This window comes from Epinephelus fuscoguttatus, linkage group LG14, assembly GCF_011397635.1.
Source record: "Epinephelus fuscoguttatus linkage group LG14, E.fuscoguttatus.final_Chr_v1".
Taxonomy (NCBI): domain Eukaryota; kingdom Metazoa; phylum Chordata; class Actinopteri; order Perciformes; family Serranidae; genus Epinephelus; species Epinephelus fuscoguttatus.
This window is the reverse complement of record NC_064765.1, coordinates 39,564,223-39,586,459: the sequence shown is the minus strand read 5'-3', so window position 1 is coordinate 39,586,459 and position 22,237 is coordinate 39,564,223. Positions and strand designations below refer to the sequence as shown.

The 22,237-nt window shown below is 39.4% G+C and overlaps 1 protein-coding gene across 1 annotated transcript in view; it reads right to left on the bottom strand.

The window, feature by feature from the left end:
- LOC125900970 (uncharacterized) overlaps positions 1–17,324 on the bottom strand; it is a 674,134-nt gene extending 656,810 nt beyond the window's left edge. Inside the window, exon 1 of the mRNA XM_049596311.1 lies at positions 15,822–17,324. Coding sequence (XP_049452268.1) covers positions 15,822–16,960 — 1,139 coding nt within the window. The 5' untranslated portion in view covers positions 16,961–17,324. The remainder of the gene's footprint in view (positions 1–15,821) is intronic.
- Positions 17,325–22,237: the final 4,913 nt, after the last annotated feature.

Below are 22,237 nucleotides of genomic sequence, written 5' to 3'. Positions count from 1 at the left end.
AGTAAACAGGAACTTGAGCTAATGAAAATATTCTGGGAACAGTTTGTTGTTCAGGCTCAGAGCCCGCACACAATTTCTGGGTTCAGGGAACGGACTGGGAAATGGGACCCGGAAATGGGACAGAGAATGAGGATGTAAGTCCTCAGGTCCAAACAGTTCAGCCCGCTAGCAGGCAGAGGTGACAGAGAGGGGCTTACTGATGGTGTGGTCGGGAAGGAGGTAAGTAAAAGCCAGGTGATGGAGTGAAAGTTTCTTAAAATGTGTAAAACGTGTGTTAAAAATTTAAATGGTACTCTATAAAAAATGTTTTTCTGAGGAATACCTGGAATATGAAATGACAACAACTTTTCATTGCAAAAATACTACAAGAGAAAGATTTCACTGGGTCTTTTTTTACTCACTTATGCATCTAAGGGTTAATGAAATAAGTATTTAAGCATAAAAAAATTAAATTTGTCACATGAATGTGTTTTAGTCAGTTGAAAACTTATTTTAAGTAGTTGGTTAAAATAAAAATAAGATTTTGGACATTTTTAAGTAGGAATTAAAATAAATAAGTTGGAATATATTAATATTAATTATATTAATATTTAGACATACACATATATACATATATATATATATATATATATATATATATACATATATATATATATAATGTTGCCTCACAGCAGGAGGGTTGCCAGTTCAATCCCGGGTGTTCCCACATGTTCTCCCCGTGTCAGCGTGGGTTCTCTCCGGGCACTCCGGCTTCCTCCCACAGTCCAAAGACATGCAGATTGGGGACTAGGTTAATTGGTAACTCTAAATTGTCCATAGGTGTGAATGTGAGCGTGAATGGTTGTTTGTCTCTATGTGTCAGCCCTGCGATAGTCTGGCAACCTGTCCAGGGTGTACCCTGCCTCTTGCCCAGTGTCAGCTGGGATAGGCTCCAGCCCCCCCGCGACCCCCAAGAGGATGAAGCAGTTAGAAGATGAATGATGAATGAATGAATATATAGCTATATAAGACATGTAAGACATTAAACATGGTGCAAAATATTGCCAATCAGCAGCTTCAGTACAAAATAATCTCTATCAGACTTCTATCTTAAAACAATATTAGCTAAACCCTGATACTATGGAACTGCCTACACATCAGATTTGTAAATATACACTTTAGATTTGTAAGTGGTTTCCAAGGCAGGGGATAACTGAACCTACTTCTTTAATAGCTTTCTGTAATGCCTGCATTACTACACAGGAGTGGAAATGTATGAAGAATTGCATTTGTAATGACGATGAGTAGCAGACTGACTGGATGCTGAAAAACTGAGATATATTGTTGAAACTGAACTTAAGCTCTCAAAACATCTCAGGCTGTTCATCATCTGTTTTGAAACATTTGAAGGTGCTATTATTTTATGGTCATTTTGTAATGGTTTTACTGTGGAGCCCACTTGAGATCAAATTGGGCTGTGAGTGGCCCATGAACTTAAAAGAGTGTGACACTCCTAATAAAGGAATAAATGAGGCAAAATGTCTAATATTGATGACTTCAGCTTTTTCTTGCTCACTGTTTCTTTTGATGGATTTTTTTTAAATTTCCTTTACAAGCACACAATCAGTTAAAAGATCAATAAATAAAAAGAAAAAGAAAAGAGCTGTTCATATTTTCAAGAGGATAATTCAATTCTGTCATCACCTCGTCCCTTCACGCTTTGGTCAGCAAACAGAAAAATACATACAGGAGTGACATTGATGTGTCCACAGAGAGGAAGTATGAGCAAAAGAAACAGAGGGGGGAAATACACTCCTTTATGATGCCAAGAAGAAACTCTGCGTGTCTCTATGCAGACTGTTCTCACAAACTTGTTTGTATCTTTCCCTACGTAAAATTATGGACCCAGATTCATACATATTCCATGTATTTTGGAAGGCTGTGATCATGTGACTTCACTGAGAACAGTAAACTAGGAAGCAATCAATCAATCAATCAATCAATCAATTTTATTTATAAAGCCCAGTATCACAAATCACAATTTGCCTCAGAGGGCTTTACAGCATACGACATCCCTCTGTCCTTAGGACTCTCGCAGCCGATAAGGAAAAACTACCCAAACCTTTAACAGGGAAAAAAAATGGCAGAAACCTCAGGAAGAGCAACTGAGGAGGGATCCCTTTTCCAGGACAGACAGACATGCAATAGATGTCGTACAGAACACATCAACATGATAAATTAACAGTAATCGGTATGACAGAATAAGACAGAGAGAGAGAGAGAGAGAGAGAGAGAGAGAGAGAGATGCAGGACAGACAGTAATGACAGTAGCTTATAACAACATTAATTAAAGTTATGATATTATAATTCTAATCATAGTTATTGTGGTACAATATGTTGAAAGTATATATTAATATCTGATAGTATATATATGTGACAATCATATGTGTATAATAACAGTAGAAGTATGACTAATGATAACAGCAGCAGCAGGAGGCATCTGGCAGGACCACAGCAGCAGCACAACCACACACATCACACTATCCAGGCACCGCTGTGATAGAAGTTAACCAGCGAGACAGTGGAGCACAAAGGCTCCGGAGAAGAAGCCGAGTTAGTGACATGCAGTACACCCAAGTTAGCGAGATGCAGTAACAGGACATGAGTTAGAGAGAGAGAGACAGAGACAGAAAGAGAAGGAGAGAAGGTGCTTGGTGTATTATAGGAGAGCCCCGGCAGACAAGGCCTAAAGGTTCATTCTCACTGCCGCGATGCGGAAATGCGGGATGGATTTGCAGAATATTCACGCAGCGCTTTTCTGTGTTTAAACCATACACACAAGCGCAGTACGGACGCGGTGCGGAATTTCACATTGTTGCATTCCAAGTCCGCGTAGTGTGAATGGGTGCGGCTGAACATGGATGGAGTAGATAGATAACTAGATAGCTAGCTAGTGCTACTCTCTACTCTAGCAAGCTAACGTTGTCCTTTAATTCACTGTTCATAAAATCATCCCGTCTTTTATTAAAAAGGACGGGGTGCTGTGAAACAAGGTTTATCAACCTTTCTCCCATACTGTCCTGCCTGAATGTATTTTGGACTCTCCCAGGTCTGCGCGACGTCACTATAAGCAAACAATTTCATTGGCCCAGCTGTGTAGTTCTGCCAGCGAATTCCGCGGAGGTCAAAATCTGGGCACAATTTTTTTTCACCACACGAAAGTTACGCCCCAGTATGCAAACTTCTATCAGAACCCATGAAATCAGCTTTTATATTTTTCCGCAAGAATAATGCGCATGGATATTCACCCTCAATGAGAATGGACTTCAAGTCAGCATAACTAGGGGCTGGTACAAGGCAAGCCTGAGCCAGCCCTAACTATAAGTTTTATCAAAAAGGAAAGTCTTAAGTCTAGTCTTAAATGTGGAGACGGTGTCTGCCTCCCGAGCAGTCCAAAGCAGTTTGGTGGTTGACTTTCCCCCAGGACTTTCCCCTGGTTTTCACATGTTCAGAACCATGTGAACTTTGAGTCATTTCAAGGCACGTCCTCACTATGTTTTGTCTGCATTTTTCATAGGATATCATATAAACTGTTCTATGAGAATATGTTGCTCTATGGAGGCCCATTTATACTGAGGCATGACTCTATGATATGTTATGTAATTCTTTTACCTCAGGCAAAATTATGAGATGCTTAGTTAACATTTTGACTTCCAGGTCAAAAACATTAGAAGTCATGAGTGTGACTTATTAAAGCAAACTTAAAATATAGCACATTATAAATTTAAAGTTAAAGTAAAAATTATGTCATTATTAAGTCATAACTTTTATCTTTGGAGTCAAAATTATAAGATCGTAACCCAGGGTTTTATCATCTAAAATCCATATTGCCATTAAGTCACAACTGTGGCATAAAAAGTATGGCTCTGGAGCCAAAATTTGACATATTGCCTTTTTCAGTCAGAATAAGGAGCTAATGAGTCCAAACTCTGATTGTACTGTACTGTACTGTGAACTGTAGATTTCTAAGTTAGTAAATCAAAGAAGTAGGCTAAGTATTATTCAAAAACCCAAGCAAAACCAAATGTTTACTTATTATTTCATAGTTTTCACTTAGTAAGTTAAAATAGAAATGAATATTCAAAACTTCCACATTGAATTGCACATAGTATACACTGTAATGGAAGTTAAAAAAAGGAATGAAAAAAAGTTACAAGAACAAAGTTTTACCCAAACTATATTTAGTCCAACCTCAACAACAGTCAGCAAGGGCCAAACCTGTGCTTTTCCCTGGTTGTATTAGTATTTTAGTCATTCTCAATATTGCATCTGTTTGTTTCTTCTCCTGGCAGAAACAGGCTTCTATATAGCGTCCATAAATGTTTGTGTGTTTAGTCAGATAAAACAGCTGGACTTTTACATACTGAAAAACTCTCTCTAGTGTGGCTTTAAACCCCAGCCTTAATAAACGTGAAGTAAAAACTCTATCCGCTCGCTCTCTTCATAAAATGTCTTGAGGGCAAACAGTGATAAAGTAGCGGGGTGGGCTTGTACCTCCGGCCCTATTAATTGGCTGGGCCACTGGGGCCCTGGGGCTGAGCCTGTTACCTGTGTGAAGAGAGGCGATTAATGCCTCCCCTTTGACCGAGCAAGGCTCTCAGCCCGGCTCTGCCGAGACGCTCTCTAATTAATCCACTCTTACTGTTGTAACAGGCTCTTCCTCCGGGAGCATTCAGCCTCGGATATAAGTCCCCCAAATATGATTTCTCTCTTACATGGTAAACAACAGGCCCTCTCAAGGGACAGCCAGAGATGAAGGAGGATGGATTTGAAGGATGCAAAAAGAAGAGAGAAACAGAGGAGGCAATAATAGCCTGATTCTGTTCTACCTTAAGAAATGATGTGGGGCTGACAGTCATTGATGTTGATTAAAGTTACATTTTTACACTCTGCTAAGATGTGGACTGAAGTGACTTTACTTTACACATCACAGCAATTTTCTTTTCCACATAAAGGCTAAGATGAAGCATAAAGAAAGCTAAAAGGCGCTGAGAGCATGCTGCCTTTAACAACTGGGACATTTTTACAGTAATGCAGCCCAACCATCAGTAATATGGGATGTGATTGCTTTTACAGTAGTCATTGTTTTTGCTAGTGTACATATAGCCAACTCCCGTAGCCTGTTTAGCTAAAGTGCTGGTCATTGGTTTCACATACGGTGACCATTACTGTACATCGCTACATTACATGACTATCTGGCAAAACAGAAAGCTATGCTTGCAGCTATGGAACATGTGACCATTTTGATTTTTTAGCAACACTAAATCAGCTTTTGGATTGTACTGTCACTATCACTACAGAAGCAAACTGAGTCTGAGTGGTTTATGTCAAAGAGCAAAAATGTTTTTGTAGTAAAACTGACCATAATGTCACAGAATGATCTTTCACAGGCTGTTCTTATAAACTGCTCATCCATTTTCCTATGAAAAATAATGCACCCAAATTCATACATATCCCCACGTTTCGAAATGCTGTGATCACGTGACCATTGCACTTACAGCAGTAAACAAGGCGGCAGTACGGAACGGTTTTGTAAGGAGATAGGTTGAGGTGGTGGATGGGTCACAAAACATGGACTTTCCCCCTTGACTTTCCCTTGGAGACACCTGTTCAGAACCATGTGAACGTCATTTTTTTTCCACAATATGTTTATTGTCATTTTCAATTTTTTTCAAAACATTTTCCAAACATACAATATTTATGCATACATTACACAGACACACACATCACATACACTTAACTTACACCGTTTTCAATTCAGATAAAGATAATTAAATTGAATTAATTAACTAAACAAAGGTGGGAAAAAAGAAATAAAGTAAAATAAAACAAAAATTAATAAATAAAGACAGAAATGTCCCACAGTATTTGCAAATTCTTTTCAAGTAAATCTTGCACTTTCACCTGTCATGATATTCATGCATGGCTCCCAGAGTTTGACAAAGTCTTTTCGTTTGCCCTTAGCAATGTACGTTAATCTTTCCAGTCCAGTGCAGTCAGAAAGCTCCTTTATCCACATCCCTAAAAGTAGGAGCATCCATACTCTTCTAGCACAGTGCAATAGCCTGGCTTGAAGAAGTCCAAAGTCCAGAACTGTATACTGTTTCAGTGTTTGTAGAAAGTTCTTTGGGTATATTCCAAGCACACAAAGTTTAGCATTTAAGGGGACTTTAGCATTAAACATGTCTGACAAACATTGTATCACATCCATCCAGAAGTTGTGGATCTTTACACATTCCCATAAGCAATGAAATAAAGTTCATTTAAACATTTGGTGCACACATCTGGAATATTAGCAGACACATGATGGAGTTTGACAGGTGTTATGTACACTCTCATCAACCACTTATATTGAAGTAACTGAAACCTTGTGTTTATTGTTTGCTTTTGTGCTTTTAAACAGGCATCATTCCAATCCAACTCATCCATCCGTCTTCTTGTTTATCTGTTTTCCAAGCGTTTAATTTATCTAATGTTGATTCAGTACTATGTGCAACTAATATACTGTAATATTTAGATACATGGCCCTTCCCTTATAAGGTACCAAGTGTTGTTTCCTCTACTTTAGATAAAGATGGTAGACCCATTATCTGTTTGTGTTTTGAAGACATATAGCCTTTTAACTGCAAATATTTGAAGAAGTGTTTCTTCAGGTTTTGGCATCTTTGACATAGATGATCAAATGAAAGCAAAACTTCATCTAGAAAAAGGTCCTTTACTTTCTGAATACCTTTTGCAATCCATGACCTAAATCCCCCATCTTTCCATCCAGGTATAAACTGTTCATTACCCCAAACAGGGGTGAATTGAGACAATACAGTCATATCACCAATGTGTTTGTGTGCAGCATACCAAACCAAGATTGTATTTTTAAGAAGAGGGTTTTTTGTACGTCTTGTCAGTGTTTTAATGTCTGAGGAGTATAAATATAGACTTATTGGTAGACCTGGGGTGGACTCTTGCTCAATACTCACCCAGACAGGGGGCACTGTTGTATTGAAATATTATGATGCTGAGGATAGTTGGGCAGCCATATAATACCACCTAAGATTGGGATATAAGGCAGATGTAATAGTTTAAGGCGGAGTCTGTCTTTCCTATCATTCCAGATGAACTGACCTAGCAATTTGTTAAGTTTATCGTAAAACATCTTTGGTATAATAATATAAAAACTGGGGTAGGATATTCATTTTTTATCAAATTTATTCGTCCGACCATACATATAGGCAAAGTAGATCTGCGATTCAGTGCTTCAGTTACTGTTTCTAGCAGAGGGTTGTAATTTGCTAGGATAATGTCACTTAATTCAAGAGTAATTTTAAAACCTAAGTATCTAAAACCTTCTGTAGCTGTTGAAAATGGGGTATTTATGATAGGATTATGTCTTTCTTTTTTGTTAATGAACATTAATACTGATTTGGAATTATTAATTTTATATCCAGAAAACCTTCCAAAATGTTCAATTAATTTCATCAAATTGGGAACACTATTTTTTTAATTTGTCAGAAAAAATATTATATCGTCTGCAAAAAAGGCAATGCGATGATCCATCCCCCCAATTGTAATGCCTGTTATTCCTGTATGTGTTTGCACTACCATAGCTAAAGGTTCAATTGCTAACATGAATAAGAGTGGGGACAGAGGGCAACCCTGATGAGTGGATCTCTGTAAGCTAAAGGGCCATGAGATGGTATTATTAGTTAAAAATCTCAAAAGTTGGGTTTGTGTATAATAGTCGAATCCACTTCAGAAACATTTTGTCTAATCCAAATCTTTGGAGCACATCAAAAACGTAACTCCACTCTATCCCATCAAATGCTTGGCAAGCATCCACTGATAGCATTGCTGTATCTGTTGGATTATGCTTCTCATGAAGTATGTTCAAGACTCTTCTAACATTGTGATATCCTCGTCTTTTTTGTGCAAAGCCTTGTTGGTCATCATTAATCGGCTGAGGAAGATATTTATCTAATCTCCTTGAAAGTGTTTTACGTAGTATTTTGGTGTCGCATCCCATTAAGCTAGGTTAAGGTTTATTGGGTTTTAATATTAAGGTTATTAAGGCTAATCTTAATGAATCTGGGAGCGCTACTTCAATTAAAGATTCTTCATACATGTCAAGTAGTGGCCTAACAAGTTGTTTTCAAATGTTTTTATAAAACTCTATAGGTAGCCCATCTGGTCCCGGTGCTTAAGCGCTATTCATATCTCCTATAGCTTCAAAAAGCTCCTCTGTTGTTAATGGGCTATCTAGTGTTATTTTTTCATCCTCTAATATATTCCGGAATTGTAACTGATCAAGAAACGCATTTTGGTCTTCTCTGTTTTCTGTATATTCTGTTTGATATTTAAGCAATATCACACTCGAGCTCATGATGTTGTACTGTGATATCGTCACGGCTGTGATTCAGTCGTAGGCACGAAGCCGCAGACCTACGACCAAATCACAGCCGTGACGATATCACAGTACAACATCACAAGCTCGAGTGTGATATTGCTTTTATACAACAGTTCAACAGTTAAATAAGCAAGGCTGATTAAGTGTTAAAAATTAAAAAAAATTAAATGTTGAAAAATGAGGACAAAATAAATAATTTAAGCATTTTATTTGTCTTCCGCCAACAAAAATAGTTCCCTCAGGACTCTGCTGTCACCATTGCTATGTAACACAGACATGGTGCGCCAGGCACTTACTCTTTATACACATTTATCTGCACGTTTCCATTAATTGTGCAGCTGGTGAAATAAGTCTCTGGTGACTGCATGGTGGACTGTCGCTTCACAGGCACAGCCGACTCCCGCCTTCTGATCTGACAGTATGTTGCTTTTCTCCAAGTCATTGAGCTCCGCTGATGAAACACTGACAAACGTGGATGTGTGCTCAGATGGATTCAGCTTCTCCTCTCCCTCATCTTTCTCTGATGACCATTCATAGTTCAATTCAAAACTTATTTTAGGAAATAAATCCATATTTTTGGCTGTTTGACAGTGGATGAATTAATTAGTCCACAACACAACTGCTGACCTAACTGACACTAACCGTCAGTTTTGATTTGATTGTTGATTGCAATCAGCTGTGAGGCGGAGTGATACATACACAGTGAAATAACCAAAAGTAGATCAGGAACCAGAGCCTTTAGGCTATCAGGCTCCTCTCCTGTGGAATCATCTTCCTGTTACGGTCCGGGAGGCAGACACCGTCTTCACATTTAAGACTAGACTTAAGACTTTCCTCTTTGATAAAGATAAAGAAGTTAGGGCTGGCGCAGGCTTGCCCTGTACCAGCCCCTAGTTAGGCTGACTTAGGCCTAGTCTGCCGGAGGACCCCCCTATAATACACCGGGCACCTTCTCTCCTTCTCTCTCTCTCTCTCTCTCTCTCTCTCTCTCTCTCTCTCTCTCGTATCCTATTACTGCACCTTGCTAACTCGGCCATTCTGGATGTCACTAACTCGGCTTCTTCTCCGGAGCCTTTGTGCTGCACTGTCTCTCAGATTAACTCATATCGCAGCGGTGCCTGGACAGCGTGACGTGTGTGGTTGTGCTGCTGCCGTGGTCCTGCCAGATGCCTCCTGCTGCTGCTGCCATCATTAGTCATTAGTCATACTTCTACTGTTATTATACACATATGACTATTGTCACACTTGTATACTGCCAGATATTAATACATACTTTCAACATATTGTACCGCAGTAGCCAGAACTATAACTATAATATTATTACTTTCAATAATGTTGTTGTAAGCTACTGTCATTACCTGCATCTCTCTCTCTCTCTCTCTCTCTCTCTCTCTCTCTTTCTCTGTCTCATTGTGTCATGTGGATTACTATTAATTTATTATGTTGATCTGTTCTGTATGACATCTATTGCACGTCTGTCCGTCCTGGAAGAGGGATCCCTCCTCAGTTGCTCTTCCTGAGGTTTCTACTGTTTTTTTCCCCCGTTAAAGATTTTTTTTGGGGGAGTTTTTCCTTATCCGCTGTGAGGGTCATAAGGACAGAGGGATGTCGTATGCTGTAAAGCCCTGTGAGGCAAATTGTGATTTGTGATATTGGGCTTTATAAATAAAACTGAATTGAATTGAATTGAATTGAATTGAAATAACCGTGATGTTGTACTCCAATATCATCACGGTTTTACTGTCTCTCAACCAATCAGATTGCAGGGCCGGAACTAACTGTTGTATAAATCAATTTATAAAAGTCTCTGAAGTATTATTTACAGTACAGGCCAAAAGTTTGGACACACCTTCTCATTCAATGCGTTTTCTTTATTTTCATGACTATTTACATTGTAGATTCTCACTGAAGGCATCAAAACTATGAATGAACACATGTGGAGTTATGTACTTAACAAAAAAAGGTGAAATAACTGAAAACATGTTTTATATTCTAGTTTCTTCAAAATAGCCACCCTTTGCTCTGATTACTGCTTTGCACACTCTTGGCATTCTCTCCATGAGCTTCAAGAGGTAGTCACCTGAAATGGTTTTCCAACAGTCTTGAAGGAGTTCCCAGAGGTGTTTAGCACTTGTTGGCCCCTTTGCCTTCACTCTGCGGTCCAGCTCACCCCAAACCATCTCGATTGGGTTCAGGTCCGGTGACTGTGGAGGCCAGGTCATCTGCCGCAGCACTCCATCACTCTCCTTCTTGGTCAAATAGCCCTTACACAGCCTGGAGGTGTGTTTGGGGTCATTGTCCTGTTGAAAAATAAATGATTGTCCAACTAAAGCATAAACCGGATGTGATGGCATGTCGCTGCAGGATGCTGTGGTAGCCATGCTGGTTCAGTGTGCCTTCAATTTTGAATAAATCCCCAACAGTGTCACCAGCAAAACACCCCCACACCATCACACCTCCTCCTCCATGCTTCACAGTGGGAACCAGGCATGTGGAATCCATCCGTTCACCTTTTCTCGTCACAAAGACACGGTTGGAACCAAAGATCTCAAATTTGGACTCATCAGACCAAAGCACAGATTTCCACTGGTCTAATGTCCATTCCTTGTGTTTCTTGGCCCAAACAAATCTCTTCTGCTTGTTGCCTCTCCTTAGCAGTGGTTTCCTAGCAGCTATTTGACCATGAAGGCCTGATTCGCGCAGTCTCCTCTTAACAGTTGTTCTAGAGATGGGTCTGCTGCTGTGTGGCATTCATCTGGTCTCTGATCTGAGCTGCTGTTAACTTGCCATTTCTGAGGCTGGTGACTCGGATGAACTTATCCTCAGAAGCAGAGGTGACTCTTGGTCTTCCTTTCCTGGGTCGGTCCTCATGTGTGCCAGTTTCGTTGTAGCGCTTGATGGTTTTTGCGACTCCACTTGGGGACACATTTAAAGTTTTTGCAATTTTCCAGACTGACTGACCTTCATTTCTTAAAGTAATGATGGCCACTCGTTTTTCTTTAGTTAGCTGATTGGTTCTTGCCATAATATGAATTTTAACAGTTGTCCAATAGGGCTGTCGGCTGTGTATTAACCTGACTTCTGCACAACACAACTGATGGTCCCAACCCCATTGATAAAGCAAGAAATTCCACTAATTAACCCTGATAAGGCACACCTGTGAAGTGGAAACCATTTCAGGTGACTACCTCTTGAAGCTCATGGAGAGAATGCCAAGAGTGTGCAAAGCAGTAATCAGAGCAAAGGGTGGCTATTTTGAAGAAACTAGAATATAAAACATGTTTTCAGTTATTTCACCTTTTTTGGTTAAGCACATAACATGTGTTCATTCATAGTTTTGATGCCTTCAGTGAGAATCTACAATGTAAATAGTCATGAAAATAAAGAAAACGCATTGAATGAGAAGGTGTGTCCAAACTTTTGGCCTGTACTGTATATCTAATGGGTCTGTAGTTAAGTTGCCAGATATTGATTTTATACTATTAATTGTTCTTTCCGCTTGTATTTTTTATTTTTTTTATCCTCCAGGCCAGTAACTTACCTGATTTTTCTCCTTGGTCATAATAAGTTTGTTTAGTCCACATTAGACTCTTAGCCACTTTATCAGATGCTAATTTATCATATTTAGCTCTCAAGATAGAAAGGTTTTGTAGTTTTCCAGGATCATAGTCCCTATAAATCTCCTCCTCAGTTTTTTTTTAATTTGGTTTTCTAATGTTCATAGTTCTTGATTATGTCATTTAGTTTTAGAGCTTGTATAACTAATAATTTCTCCCCTTATGTAACCTTTAAATGCTTCCCATTTAATGCTGGCTGTAGTTTAATTTTTGTTTAAAAGTCAAAATATTCATTGATGCAACTTTCCACAAATTTAACGATGGCTGGATCCTGCAACATCTTGTACAGTGTTCGGAACTGCCTAAATAAATCTCCATGGACACTGCTGCATGGTCACTGATAACTATAGTATTACACCAACATTTTTTTAACATTTGACAGTTGTTCCATAGAAATTAAAAAATGATCAATGCGTGAATGTGTTTTATGCAAACTTGAATAACAAGAGTATTCTCTGTCATTGGGATTCTGTGTTCGCCAAATTTCGATTAATCTCACGTAGATCCCTCATAAAGTTAGCCTGGGTTTTCCTAGTTGGCACATGGGTCGCTACAGTTTGGGTAGATCTATCCAACACTGGGTCAGGGGCACAGTTAAAATCTCCTCAGATAATATAAAGTCCCTCCAAGGAAGATACAGTAAGAAATATATTTTTTTTTTTTTAAAAAAAAGACGGGTTATCCTCGTTGGGGCCATACACATTTACAGTATGAAATTTAACTTTTGTGTCAAAATATTGCCTTGAATGATAATATACCTTCCAAATGGATCTTGGATAGTTTATATGACTTGAAATGGTATTGATTTGTGTATGAGGATAATTACACCCCTTGCATGAGTATTGGAGTGCCTGCGTACATGAAGCATGAAACACCTGGCCTGGCCATTTTTTGCTCAAGTAATGTATCTATGTGGCAATCGAATGTGATGATTCTTGTAAGAAGATCATTTTAGATTTGAGATATTTTATCCTGTTCATTACCTATTTTGGTTTGGCCAGTTTTCTGATTTCCCAGACAATCCAACTTGTAATTTTAGCGTCCAGTCTACTTTGTTTTATTTTCTCTATAAATGGTAATTTCAGTAGATTGTAAGTTTATGACATAAGTAAATAGGAGGAAAAACACAGCACCAAACACCAAAACACCAAAATTGGCACGAATGTCAGGACTGGCGAAAAATTTGATAAAAATTGTTCTTTTTCAAAAATTATCTCCTCCTACAGCGTTTATCTTATCGACTTCATATCTTCATATCCTTTTTCATGGTGGACACACAGATTCCCTGATTCAATGACGTCACGCCAACCTTGTTTTCCTCAATGATATCTTTAACATTCCTGTATACACACAAAAACATGGAAGTGTCCTTGATAATTCAACAAAATGACAGGTTAATGTCAAGGCCATAAAATAAAATAAATGTATTTTGCCAGCTTTTGATAGGGCTTTAAGAGCATTGTGCTGTGGGCAGATGGGGCGCGTTCGACTACTGTTTTGTAGCTACTGTCTGCCGTGTGTGGGCTTCATTTCATTTCAGATTGCCATCCGTCTGAACTGAATCCAAACGCCACTAATAAATAAATAAATAAATAAATAAGAAGATAAAAATAAGGCTGAGCACGGAAGAACCAGAGAGGAAACACCATCATATGGAAGGAGGCGGCCGACACGGCAACCCGGCCACCCTCCACTCCACCAGGAGAGAGCGGACCCCAAGCCAGCGCCACAGAATCAGTACTAGTACTAAAAATACTACTTTTTAATAGTATTGTATTCTCTGAGGATGACTCATTTTAGTAACTATCTACAGTAAAAAATCAATCAATCAATCAATCAATTTTATTTATAAAGCCCAATATCACAAATCACAGTTTGCCTCATAGGGCTTTACAGCATACGACATCCCTCTGTCCTTAAGACCCTCACAGCGGATAAGGAAAAACTCTCCAAAAAAACCCCCTTTAACGGGGAAAAAAACCGGTAGAAACCTCAGGAAGAGCAACTGAGGAGGGATCCCTCTTCCAGAACGGACAGACGTGCAATAGATGTCGTACAGAACAGATCAGCATAATAAATTAACAGTAATCCATATGACAGAGAGAGAGAGAGAGAGAGAGAGAGATGCAGGTAATGACAGTAGCTTACAACAACATTAATGAAAGTAATAATATTATAGTTATAGTTCTGGTTACTGCGGTACAATATGTTGAAAGTATGTATTAATACCTGGCAGTATACATGTGTGACAATAATCATATGTGTATAATAAAAGAAGTATGACTAATGACTAATGATGGCAGCAGCAGCAGGAGGCATCTGGCGGGACCACGGCAGCAGCACAACCACACGTCACGCTGTCCAGGCACCGCTGTGATATGAGTTAATCTGAGAGACAGTGGAGCACAAAGGCTCCGGAGAAGAAGCCGAGTTAGTGACATCCAGAATGGCCGGGTTAGCTAGATGCAGTAATAGGATACGAGAGAGAGAGAGAGAGAGAAGGAGAGAAGGGGCCCGGTGTATTATAGAGGGGTCCTCCGGCAGACTAGGCCTAAGTCAGCCTAACTAAGGGCTGGTACAGGACAAGCCTGAGCCAGCCCTAACTATAAGCTTTATCAAAGAGGAAAGTCTTAAGTCTAGTCTTAAATGTGGAGACGGTGTCTGCCTCCCGGACCGTAACAGGAAGATGATTCCACAGGAGAGGAGCCTGATAGCTAAAGGCTCTGGCTCCTGATCTACTTTTGGAGACTTTAGGGACCACAAGTAACCCTGCGTTCTCAGAGCGCAGTGTTCTGGTGGGATAATAAGGCACTATGAGCTCTCTAAGATATGACGGAGCTTGACCATTTAGAGCTTTATAAGTTAACAGTAGGATTTTAAATTCAATTCTGGATTTTACAGGGAGCCAGTGCAGAGAAGCTAAAACAGGAGAGATATGATCGCGTTTCTTAGTTCCTGTTAGTACACGTGCTGCTGCATTCTGAATTAGCTGGAGAGTTTTTAAGGACTTACTAGAGCTACCTGATAATAGAGAGTTACAGTAATCCAGCCTAGAGGTAACAAAAGCGTGGACCAATTTTTCTGCATCTTTTCGGGTCAGGATAGGCCTAATTTTCGCAATATTACGCAGATGAAAAAATGCAGTCCGTGAGGTTTGCTTTAAATGAGAATTAAAAGACAAATCTTGATCAAATGTTACTCCGAGGTTTCTTACGGTAGTGGCAGGGGCCAGAGCAATGTCATCTAGAGAAACTATGTCATCAGATAAAGAGTCTCTGAGTTGTTTGGGGCCAAGAACAATAACTTCAGTTTTGTCTGAATTTAACATCAGGAAATTGGTGCTCATCCAAGTTTTTATGTCTTTAAGGCAATTATGGAGGTTATTTAATTGATTGCTTTCTTCTGGCTTCATTGATAAATACAACTGAGTATCATCCGCATAACAATGGAAATTTATAGAGTGATTTCTAATGATGTTACCTAAAGGAAGCATATATAGAGTAAACAGGATTGGTCCGAGCACAGAACCTTGCGGAACTCCAAAACAAACTTTAGTACGTAAGGATGGTTCATTGCGAACGTCAACAAATTGAAAACGATCAGATAAATAAGATTTAAATCAGCTTAGTGCTGAACCTTTTAAGCCAATTAAGTGATCCAGTCTCTGCAGTAGAATTTGATGGTCAATTGTGTCAAACGCCGCACTAAGATCTAATAAAACAAGTACAGAGACGAGTCCTTTGTCTGAAGCAATCAGAAGGTCATTTGTAATTTTAACTAGAGCTGTCTCAGTGCTATGATGCACTCTAAATCCTGACTGAAATTCCTCAAATAAATTATTATCCTGGAGAAAATCACACAGCTGGTCTGCGACTACTTTCTCAAGGATCTTTGACATAAAGGGAAGATTAGATATTGGTCTATAATTGGCTAACACCTCTGGATTCAGGGTGGGCTTTTTTAGTAGAGGTTTAATTACAGCTATCTTAAAAGACTGTGGTACATAGCCTGTTAATAAGGATATATTGATCATATCTAATATATGAGTGTTAACTAAAGGAAAGACCTCCTTAAGTAGCCTAGTTGGGATGGGGTCTAAGAGACACGTTGATGATTTGGATGAAGAAATCACTGCAGTCAATTCTTGAAGAGAAATTGGGGAGAAGCAATCTAAATATATATTAGGTTTTACAGCTGTGTTTGAGGTTAGATAGGTACTATCTGAGGGCAGGAGGTCATGAATTTTGCCTCTAATAGTTAGAATTTTGTCATTAAAAAAGCTCATAAAATCATTACTGCTAAGGGCTAAGGGAATACAAGGCTCAATAGAGCTTTGACTCTCAGTCAGCCTGGCTACAGTGCTGAAAAGAAACCTGGGGTTGTTCTTATTGTCTTCTATTAGAGCTGAGTAATAGTTTGCTCTGGCATTGCGGAGGCCCCTCTTATAAGTTTTGAGACTGTCTGTCCAGATTAAACGAGATTCTTCCAGTTTGGTTAATCGCCAATTCCTTTCAAATTTTCGCAATATTTGTTTTAACTTACGGGTTTGACAGTTATACCAAGGAGCGAACTTTCTTTGCTTTTTTAACTTCTTTTTAAGAGGAGCTACAGAGTCGAGCGTTGTTCGTAGCGAGCCTACAGTGCTATCAACAAAATGATCAATTCGGGAGAGGTTAAAGTCGGCACAGGAAACCTCTGTTACTGAAGGACTTGGTATTGAATTTAACGACGAAGTAATCTTTTCCTTTAGTTTTGCGACAGCACTATCTGATAAACATCTAGTATAGTAACTGTTGCTGAGTGGCGTGTAATCGAGTAAAAAGAAATCAAAAGTAATCAGATAATGATCCGATAGCGAGGGATTCTGTGGAAAGACTTTTAGGTTATCAATTTCAATTCCATACATCAGAACTAGATCAAGGGTATGGTTAAAACAATGAGTAGGTTCATGTACACCCTGACTGAAGCCAATGGAGTCTAATAATGAGATAAACGCGGTAGCCAGGGAGTCATTATCAACGTCGACGTGAATGTTAAAATCGCCTACAATAATAACTTTATCTGATTTAAGAACTAAACTGGATAAAAACTCTGAGAATTCAGATAAAAATTCAGAATACGGGCCAGGAGCACGGTACACTATAACAAATAAAAGTGGCTGCGAGGTTTTCCAGGTCGGATGTAAAAGACTAAGAACGAGGCTTTCAAATGAATTATAATCTAGTTTAGGTTTAGGACTGATTAACAGGCTAGAGTTAATGGCTGCAACTCCCCCTCCTCGGCCGCTGCCTCGAGGAATGTGGGTATTATTATGACTGGGAGGAGTGGATTCATTTAGACTAACATATTCATCTGGACACAGCCAGGTTTCAGTGAGACTGAGTAAATCAATATGATTATCTGATATTAATTCGTTTACTAACACTGCTTTAGACGATAGAGACCTGATATTCAACAGTCCGCATTTAATTCTCCTGTTTTGTCTTTCTGTCACAGAAGAGGTTTTAATTTTTATGAGGTTGTTATGCACAACTCCTCTTTGTTTAATTTTAGATTTAGATAATTTAGGCGGTCTGGGGACAGACACCGTTTGTATAAAACTATTAAAACTATGGCTGGGTAACTGAACTAGAAGCTCAGAGAGGCGTTTAGGACTGCGTCTCCGAGTCCTGGTCTCAACTCTGGGTTGTCAGGGATTTAAATTACTAATAAAGTTTGCCAGGTTCCTAGAAATGAGAGCAGCTCCATCCAAAGTGGGATGAATGCCGTCTCTCCTAATAAGACCAGGTTTTCCCCAGAAAGTTTGCCAATTATTAACAAAACCCACATCGTTTGCTGGACACCACCTGGACAGCCAGCGGTTAAATGATGACATGCAGCTAAACATGTCATCAGTGGTCAGATTTGGGAGGGGTCCAGAGAAAACTACGGAGTCCGACATCGTTTTTGCATATTCACACACCGAAGCAATATTAATTTTAGTGACTTCCGATTGGCGTAACCGGGTGTCATTGCCGCCGACGTGAATAACAATCTTACTGAATCTACGTTTAGCTTTAGCCAGCAGCTTTAAATTTGATTCAATGTCGCCCGCTCTGGCCCCAGGGATACATTTGACTATGGCCGCTGGTGTTGCTAACTTCATGTTTCTCAGAATAGAGCTGCCAATAACCAGAGTTTTATCCTCAGCGGGTGTGTCGCTGAGTGGGGAAAAGCGGTTGGAAACGTGAACAGGCTGGTGGTGAGCTGTGGGCTTCAGCTTGGAGCTGTGCTTCTGGCGGACCGTGACCCAACCTCCCGGCTGAACGGGAGTTACCGGAGGACAGTTAGCAGAGGCTAAGGCTATGCTATGTGGCTCCGCACCGGCTACAGGGGACTGGCTAACTACCGCAGCTGCTGAATGGTTTTCCATGGTGCGGAGCCGCGCTTCTAATTCACTAAGCCTCGCCTCCAACGCAGCAAATAAGCTACACTTGTTACAATTACCACTGTCGCTAAAGGAGGCAGAGGCATAACTGAACATTTGACACACCGGGCAAGAAAGAGCAGGAGAAGGAGAAGCCATGGCTAAGCTAATGTAGCTAACAAGGCTAAGAGCGTGCAAACAACAGCTAAGAGATTAGCGAGAAAGTCGTAGAAAGGAGGAGAGCTATAGGTGCTTAAACAGAACCAGTGTGGGTTATGACTTGAAGTAGACGTAAAAGCAGCGTTAAAGCAACTGAGGTGAGAAAGCAGGCAAGTGGAATTCACCAGAGCAGTACAGAGACGCTGTCACAGAAACAGCGGAAATGACACAACTCGCTTAACCGCAATACGTCAGCACGTTAGCATGTCAGCACGTGAATGAGCTGTTAAGAAAAAAAAAAAAAAAAACAAGCAAAGAAACAAACAAAAATCATTTTATACACTGGGCCTTCAAAGTGCTCTCTGAAACTACACCTGGCATGGCTTGTGTCCAAAAAAATGAAAAAATCTAAACTTTGTCGTAGAGCTAAACCAAATACATCATTGGAAAGGTCTCAACCTGGAGAGTAACATATGTCAGTATGAAGATTCTGCATGGCTCCTGCTTTCAGCCATTGACCTTTGAACCTTGACCTCCGTGCATGTTTGAGGGCTTATAACTCAGCAACAAAAGGGGGTACAGACATGGGACCAACTGTTATAGAGAGCTCTTGACCTCAACTATCATGTGAGTGTAGTCAACAACTGAGTCTGCTGTCAGATATGGGTAAAATATGGATAAAATTTAACACCCATAAAATTTTCACCCATTTAGAAATTAGATATTTAAAGTCTGATTACACAATTGTGTTTACCATCCCGTTAAAGTCCACAGTCTACTCTCAGTTCAGTATTTACAACTTCCAAATCTAGGAAAAACACATATTTTTTAAAAACTACAATTCCCTGGGATCGCGCCATGCAGTTTGATACATATCAGCAACATAGTTGTAGTTCTTCTGATTTGCAAAGTAGGGTTCTAATTCGGGTCGTAAAAAGATATATCTACTGAATATATCTAATATCTAGTAAAGCCGAACTAGTAATGACACTGCACCTAGATGAACTATGTTAAGAAAAAGTAAAGATGTCGGCTAATTTTCGATGTTTTAGCTAATACGCTAGAAACAGTGGTTTTAGGACGGTAGGTTTTTTGCGGCTTGTTGTAAAATAGAGTTGTAAAATAGGGTCGTAAAAAGATAGATCTACTGAATATATCTAATATCTAGTAAAGCCAAACTAGTAATGACACTGTATCTAGATGAACTATGTTAAGAAAAAAAAGCAAGGATGTTGGCTAATTTCAGATATTTTAGAAAGTAGGCTACTCTAAAAATGGCGTTTTTGGGATGGTAGGTTTTTTGCGGCTTGTTGTAAAATAAGAGTCATAAAAAGATACATTTACTGAATATATCAAATGTCTAGTAAAGCCGAACTATTAAGGACACTGCATCTAGATGAACTATGTTAAGAAAAAGTAAGGATGATGGTTAATTTCAGATAATTTAGCTAGTACTGTAGAAATGGCATTTTTGGGATTGAATATTTGAATAGGCCTATATCAAATATCTAGTACAGCCGAACTATCATATTATTATTATTTTTATCGGTGGGAAATTATAACAGAGGAATATATTTGCTGTTTTAATATCAAGAACACTTTCGTGTTTTTGTGTGTATACAGGACGTTGTTGAATCAGGGAATCCATGTGGACACCACGACAGTGGATCCTAACTGACTTTACATTGGCATTGTTTCCGTGGTACCGGCACGTAATTTCAACCTATTACGTGCTGCCGCCACGGAATGTGGTGTTAAGAGGTCGTGGTCATTTCACATATTTCTGTGAGATCAGGTTGTATATGGTTAAAAAGCCTCTTGGATCAGCTGGAAATGTTAGCCATGTTGATCTTGAATGTGACTGCTGCGCACTGGCGCTGCCTCATGTGATGTCGTAATAATCAGAAAAATGAGTTTCCGACCGTAAAGCAATATTTCAGTGGAAACGGTTGACGACATGTTTTTTCAACATTTTGAGTGATAAAATAGAACACACCTTCTTTGTAATGTCCACGATGTCTCCACATTATGACTTAAATGCTCATGAACACACAATGAAGTAAGAATGACTTCCCGACATGGGAAATCGGACCATCCAAGGAGCACATGAATGATACTTGGTGGTTTACGTATGACGAAAGCATGTTGGGGCAAGCCCTCCTGGAACCCATAGAGATTGCATTGGAGTGCCTGCATTTAGAAAAAAAAAAAAAAGCCTTTTACATGAAAGTCTATGAGAGTGAATCAGGCAGGACGAGCTGTTTCAAGTGAAAATTATCAGAATAATTAATATATTGTGTGTAAAAATGACAATAATGATGATGATAATCATACATTTATTATCATCATCTTTCTTTTCTTTTGTGGCTCAAGGAGGGGCAGCGCCCTATTGCCCTCTATTGGCCAGCCACCCCTGGCTCCTGTATAAACTTCTGTCAGTCATGCAGGTCCTAATGATGCAGGATGACAAACACGAAAACTGTCTAATCAACTTTTTACCTGTCAGTCAGTAGAACTTCATGTTTACTCCTCTTGGTTCATTTGAAAGAAGTCGGTGTGAACATGAACTGAACAAAAACTAAAATGCAACCGTAGATCTTTTTTTTTCCTCTGGTGTGGACCACATGAACCAACTACAGGTGTGAAAGCACCCTGAGTCATGCTCTTTCGTCCAAACCTGGTTATACTGAGCTGTTAGACATTCATAGTGTTGCACTCAATTGGTCACATGAAAAGTGACGGAAAAAGTTGTGTAAGACATGAAAAAAAGAGAGCAATAGAGAGGTTCAAATCCTGGCTCTCTTCTCACCAGCTGGCCAACTACCAGGGTTTGGTACTCATCACAGTTGAATCAGTACAGGTACCTGAAATTCAGCACTGGTAACCAGTACACAAGCTATAATCAAAGATGCCTTTTCTACTAATGTTTGCCGTTTCCATGTTTCTTTTTTCCATTAAGCCTATCATAACAAATTCTATCACTCAGACCGCTGAAAATGATTTGGTAGTGTTAACTGACTGGATTGGATTATCCTGTTTGAATATTTGTTGTGAAAATCTAGTAATGTAATGTTACAGTGAAGCAGAGCAATTACAGAGAGAACTGAAGTAAACTGCAATCAATTCACGCTTTGCTGAGGCCGCAGTGCAAAATCTGCTGGTGAGAACAGTCAGGCATAAAGAGTGACTGCATCACACAGTGCTACATATGTTACATCCAATCAAAGGTAAAATATAAAGCCAATAAGCTATTTAGCTACATAGCTAACGTTACATATCAAAATTAGTTGAATTAACTGGTGACCAAAACATCAGCAAGCGTACACAACATCATAACATAACAAGCGTAATGATTTAAATAATTGTCAGCATTAGTTCATTTACCAACACCTGCTAGGTTAATGTTTTATCAGTGGGCTAGTTAGTTCAGCGAACAGAGCCGAATGTTGTTCAGGAAGATGGGAGTTCAAATTGGAGGTGCTGCTACGTAGGGCAGACGACTTCCTGCAGCAGACTCTGCAGATGGGCATCATATCCCCTATCTGTGTTGTTCTTTGGCTTGAAATCCAAAGAGTTTCAACACATCCCCTTTAACTTTTGTTGTGGGGGATACAATGG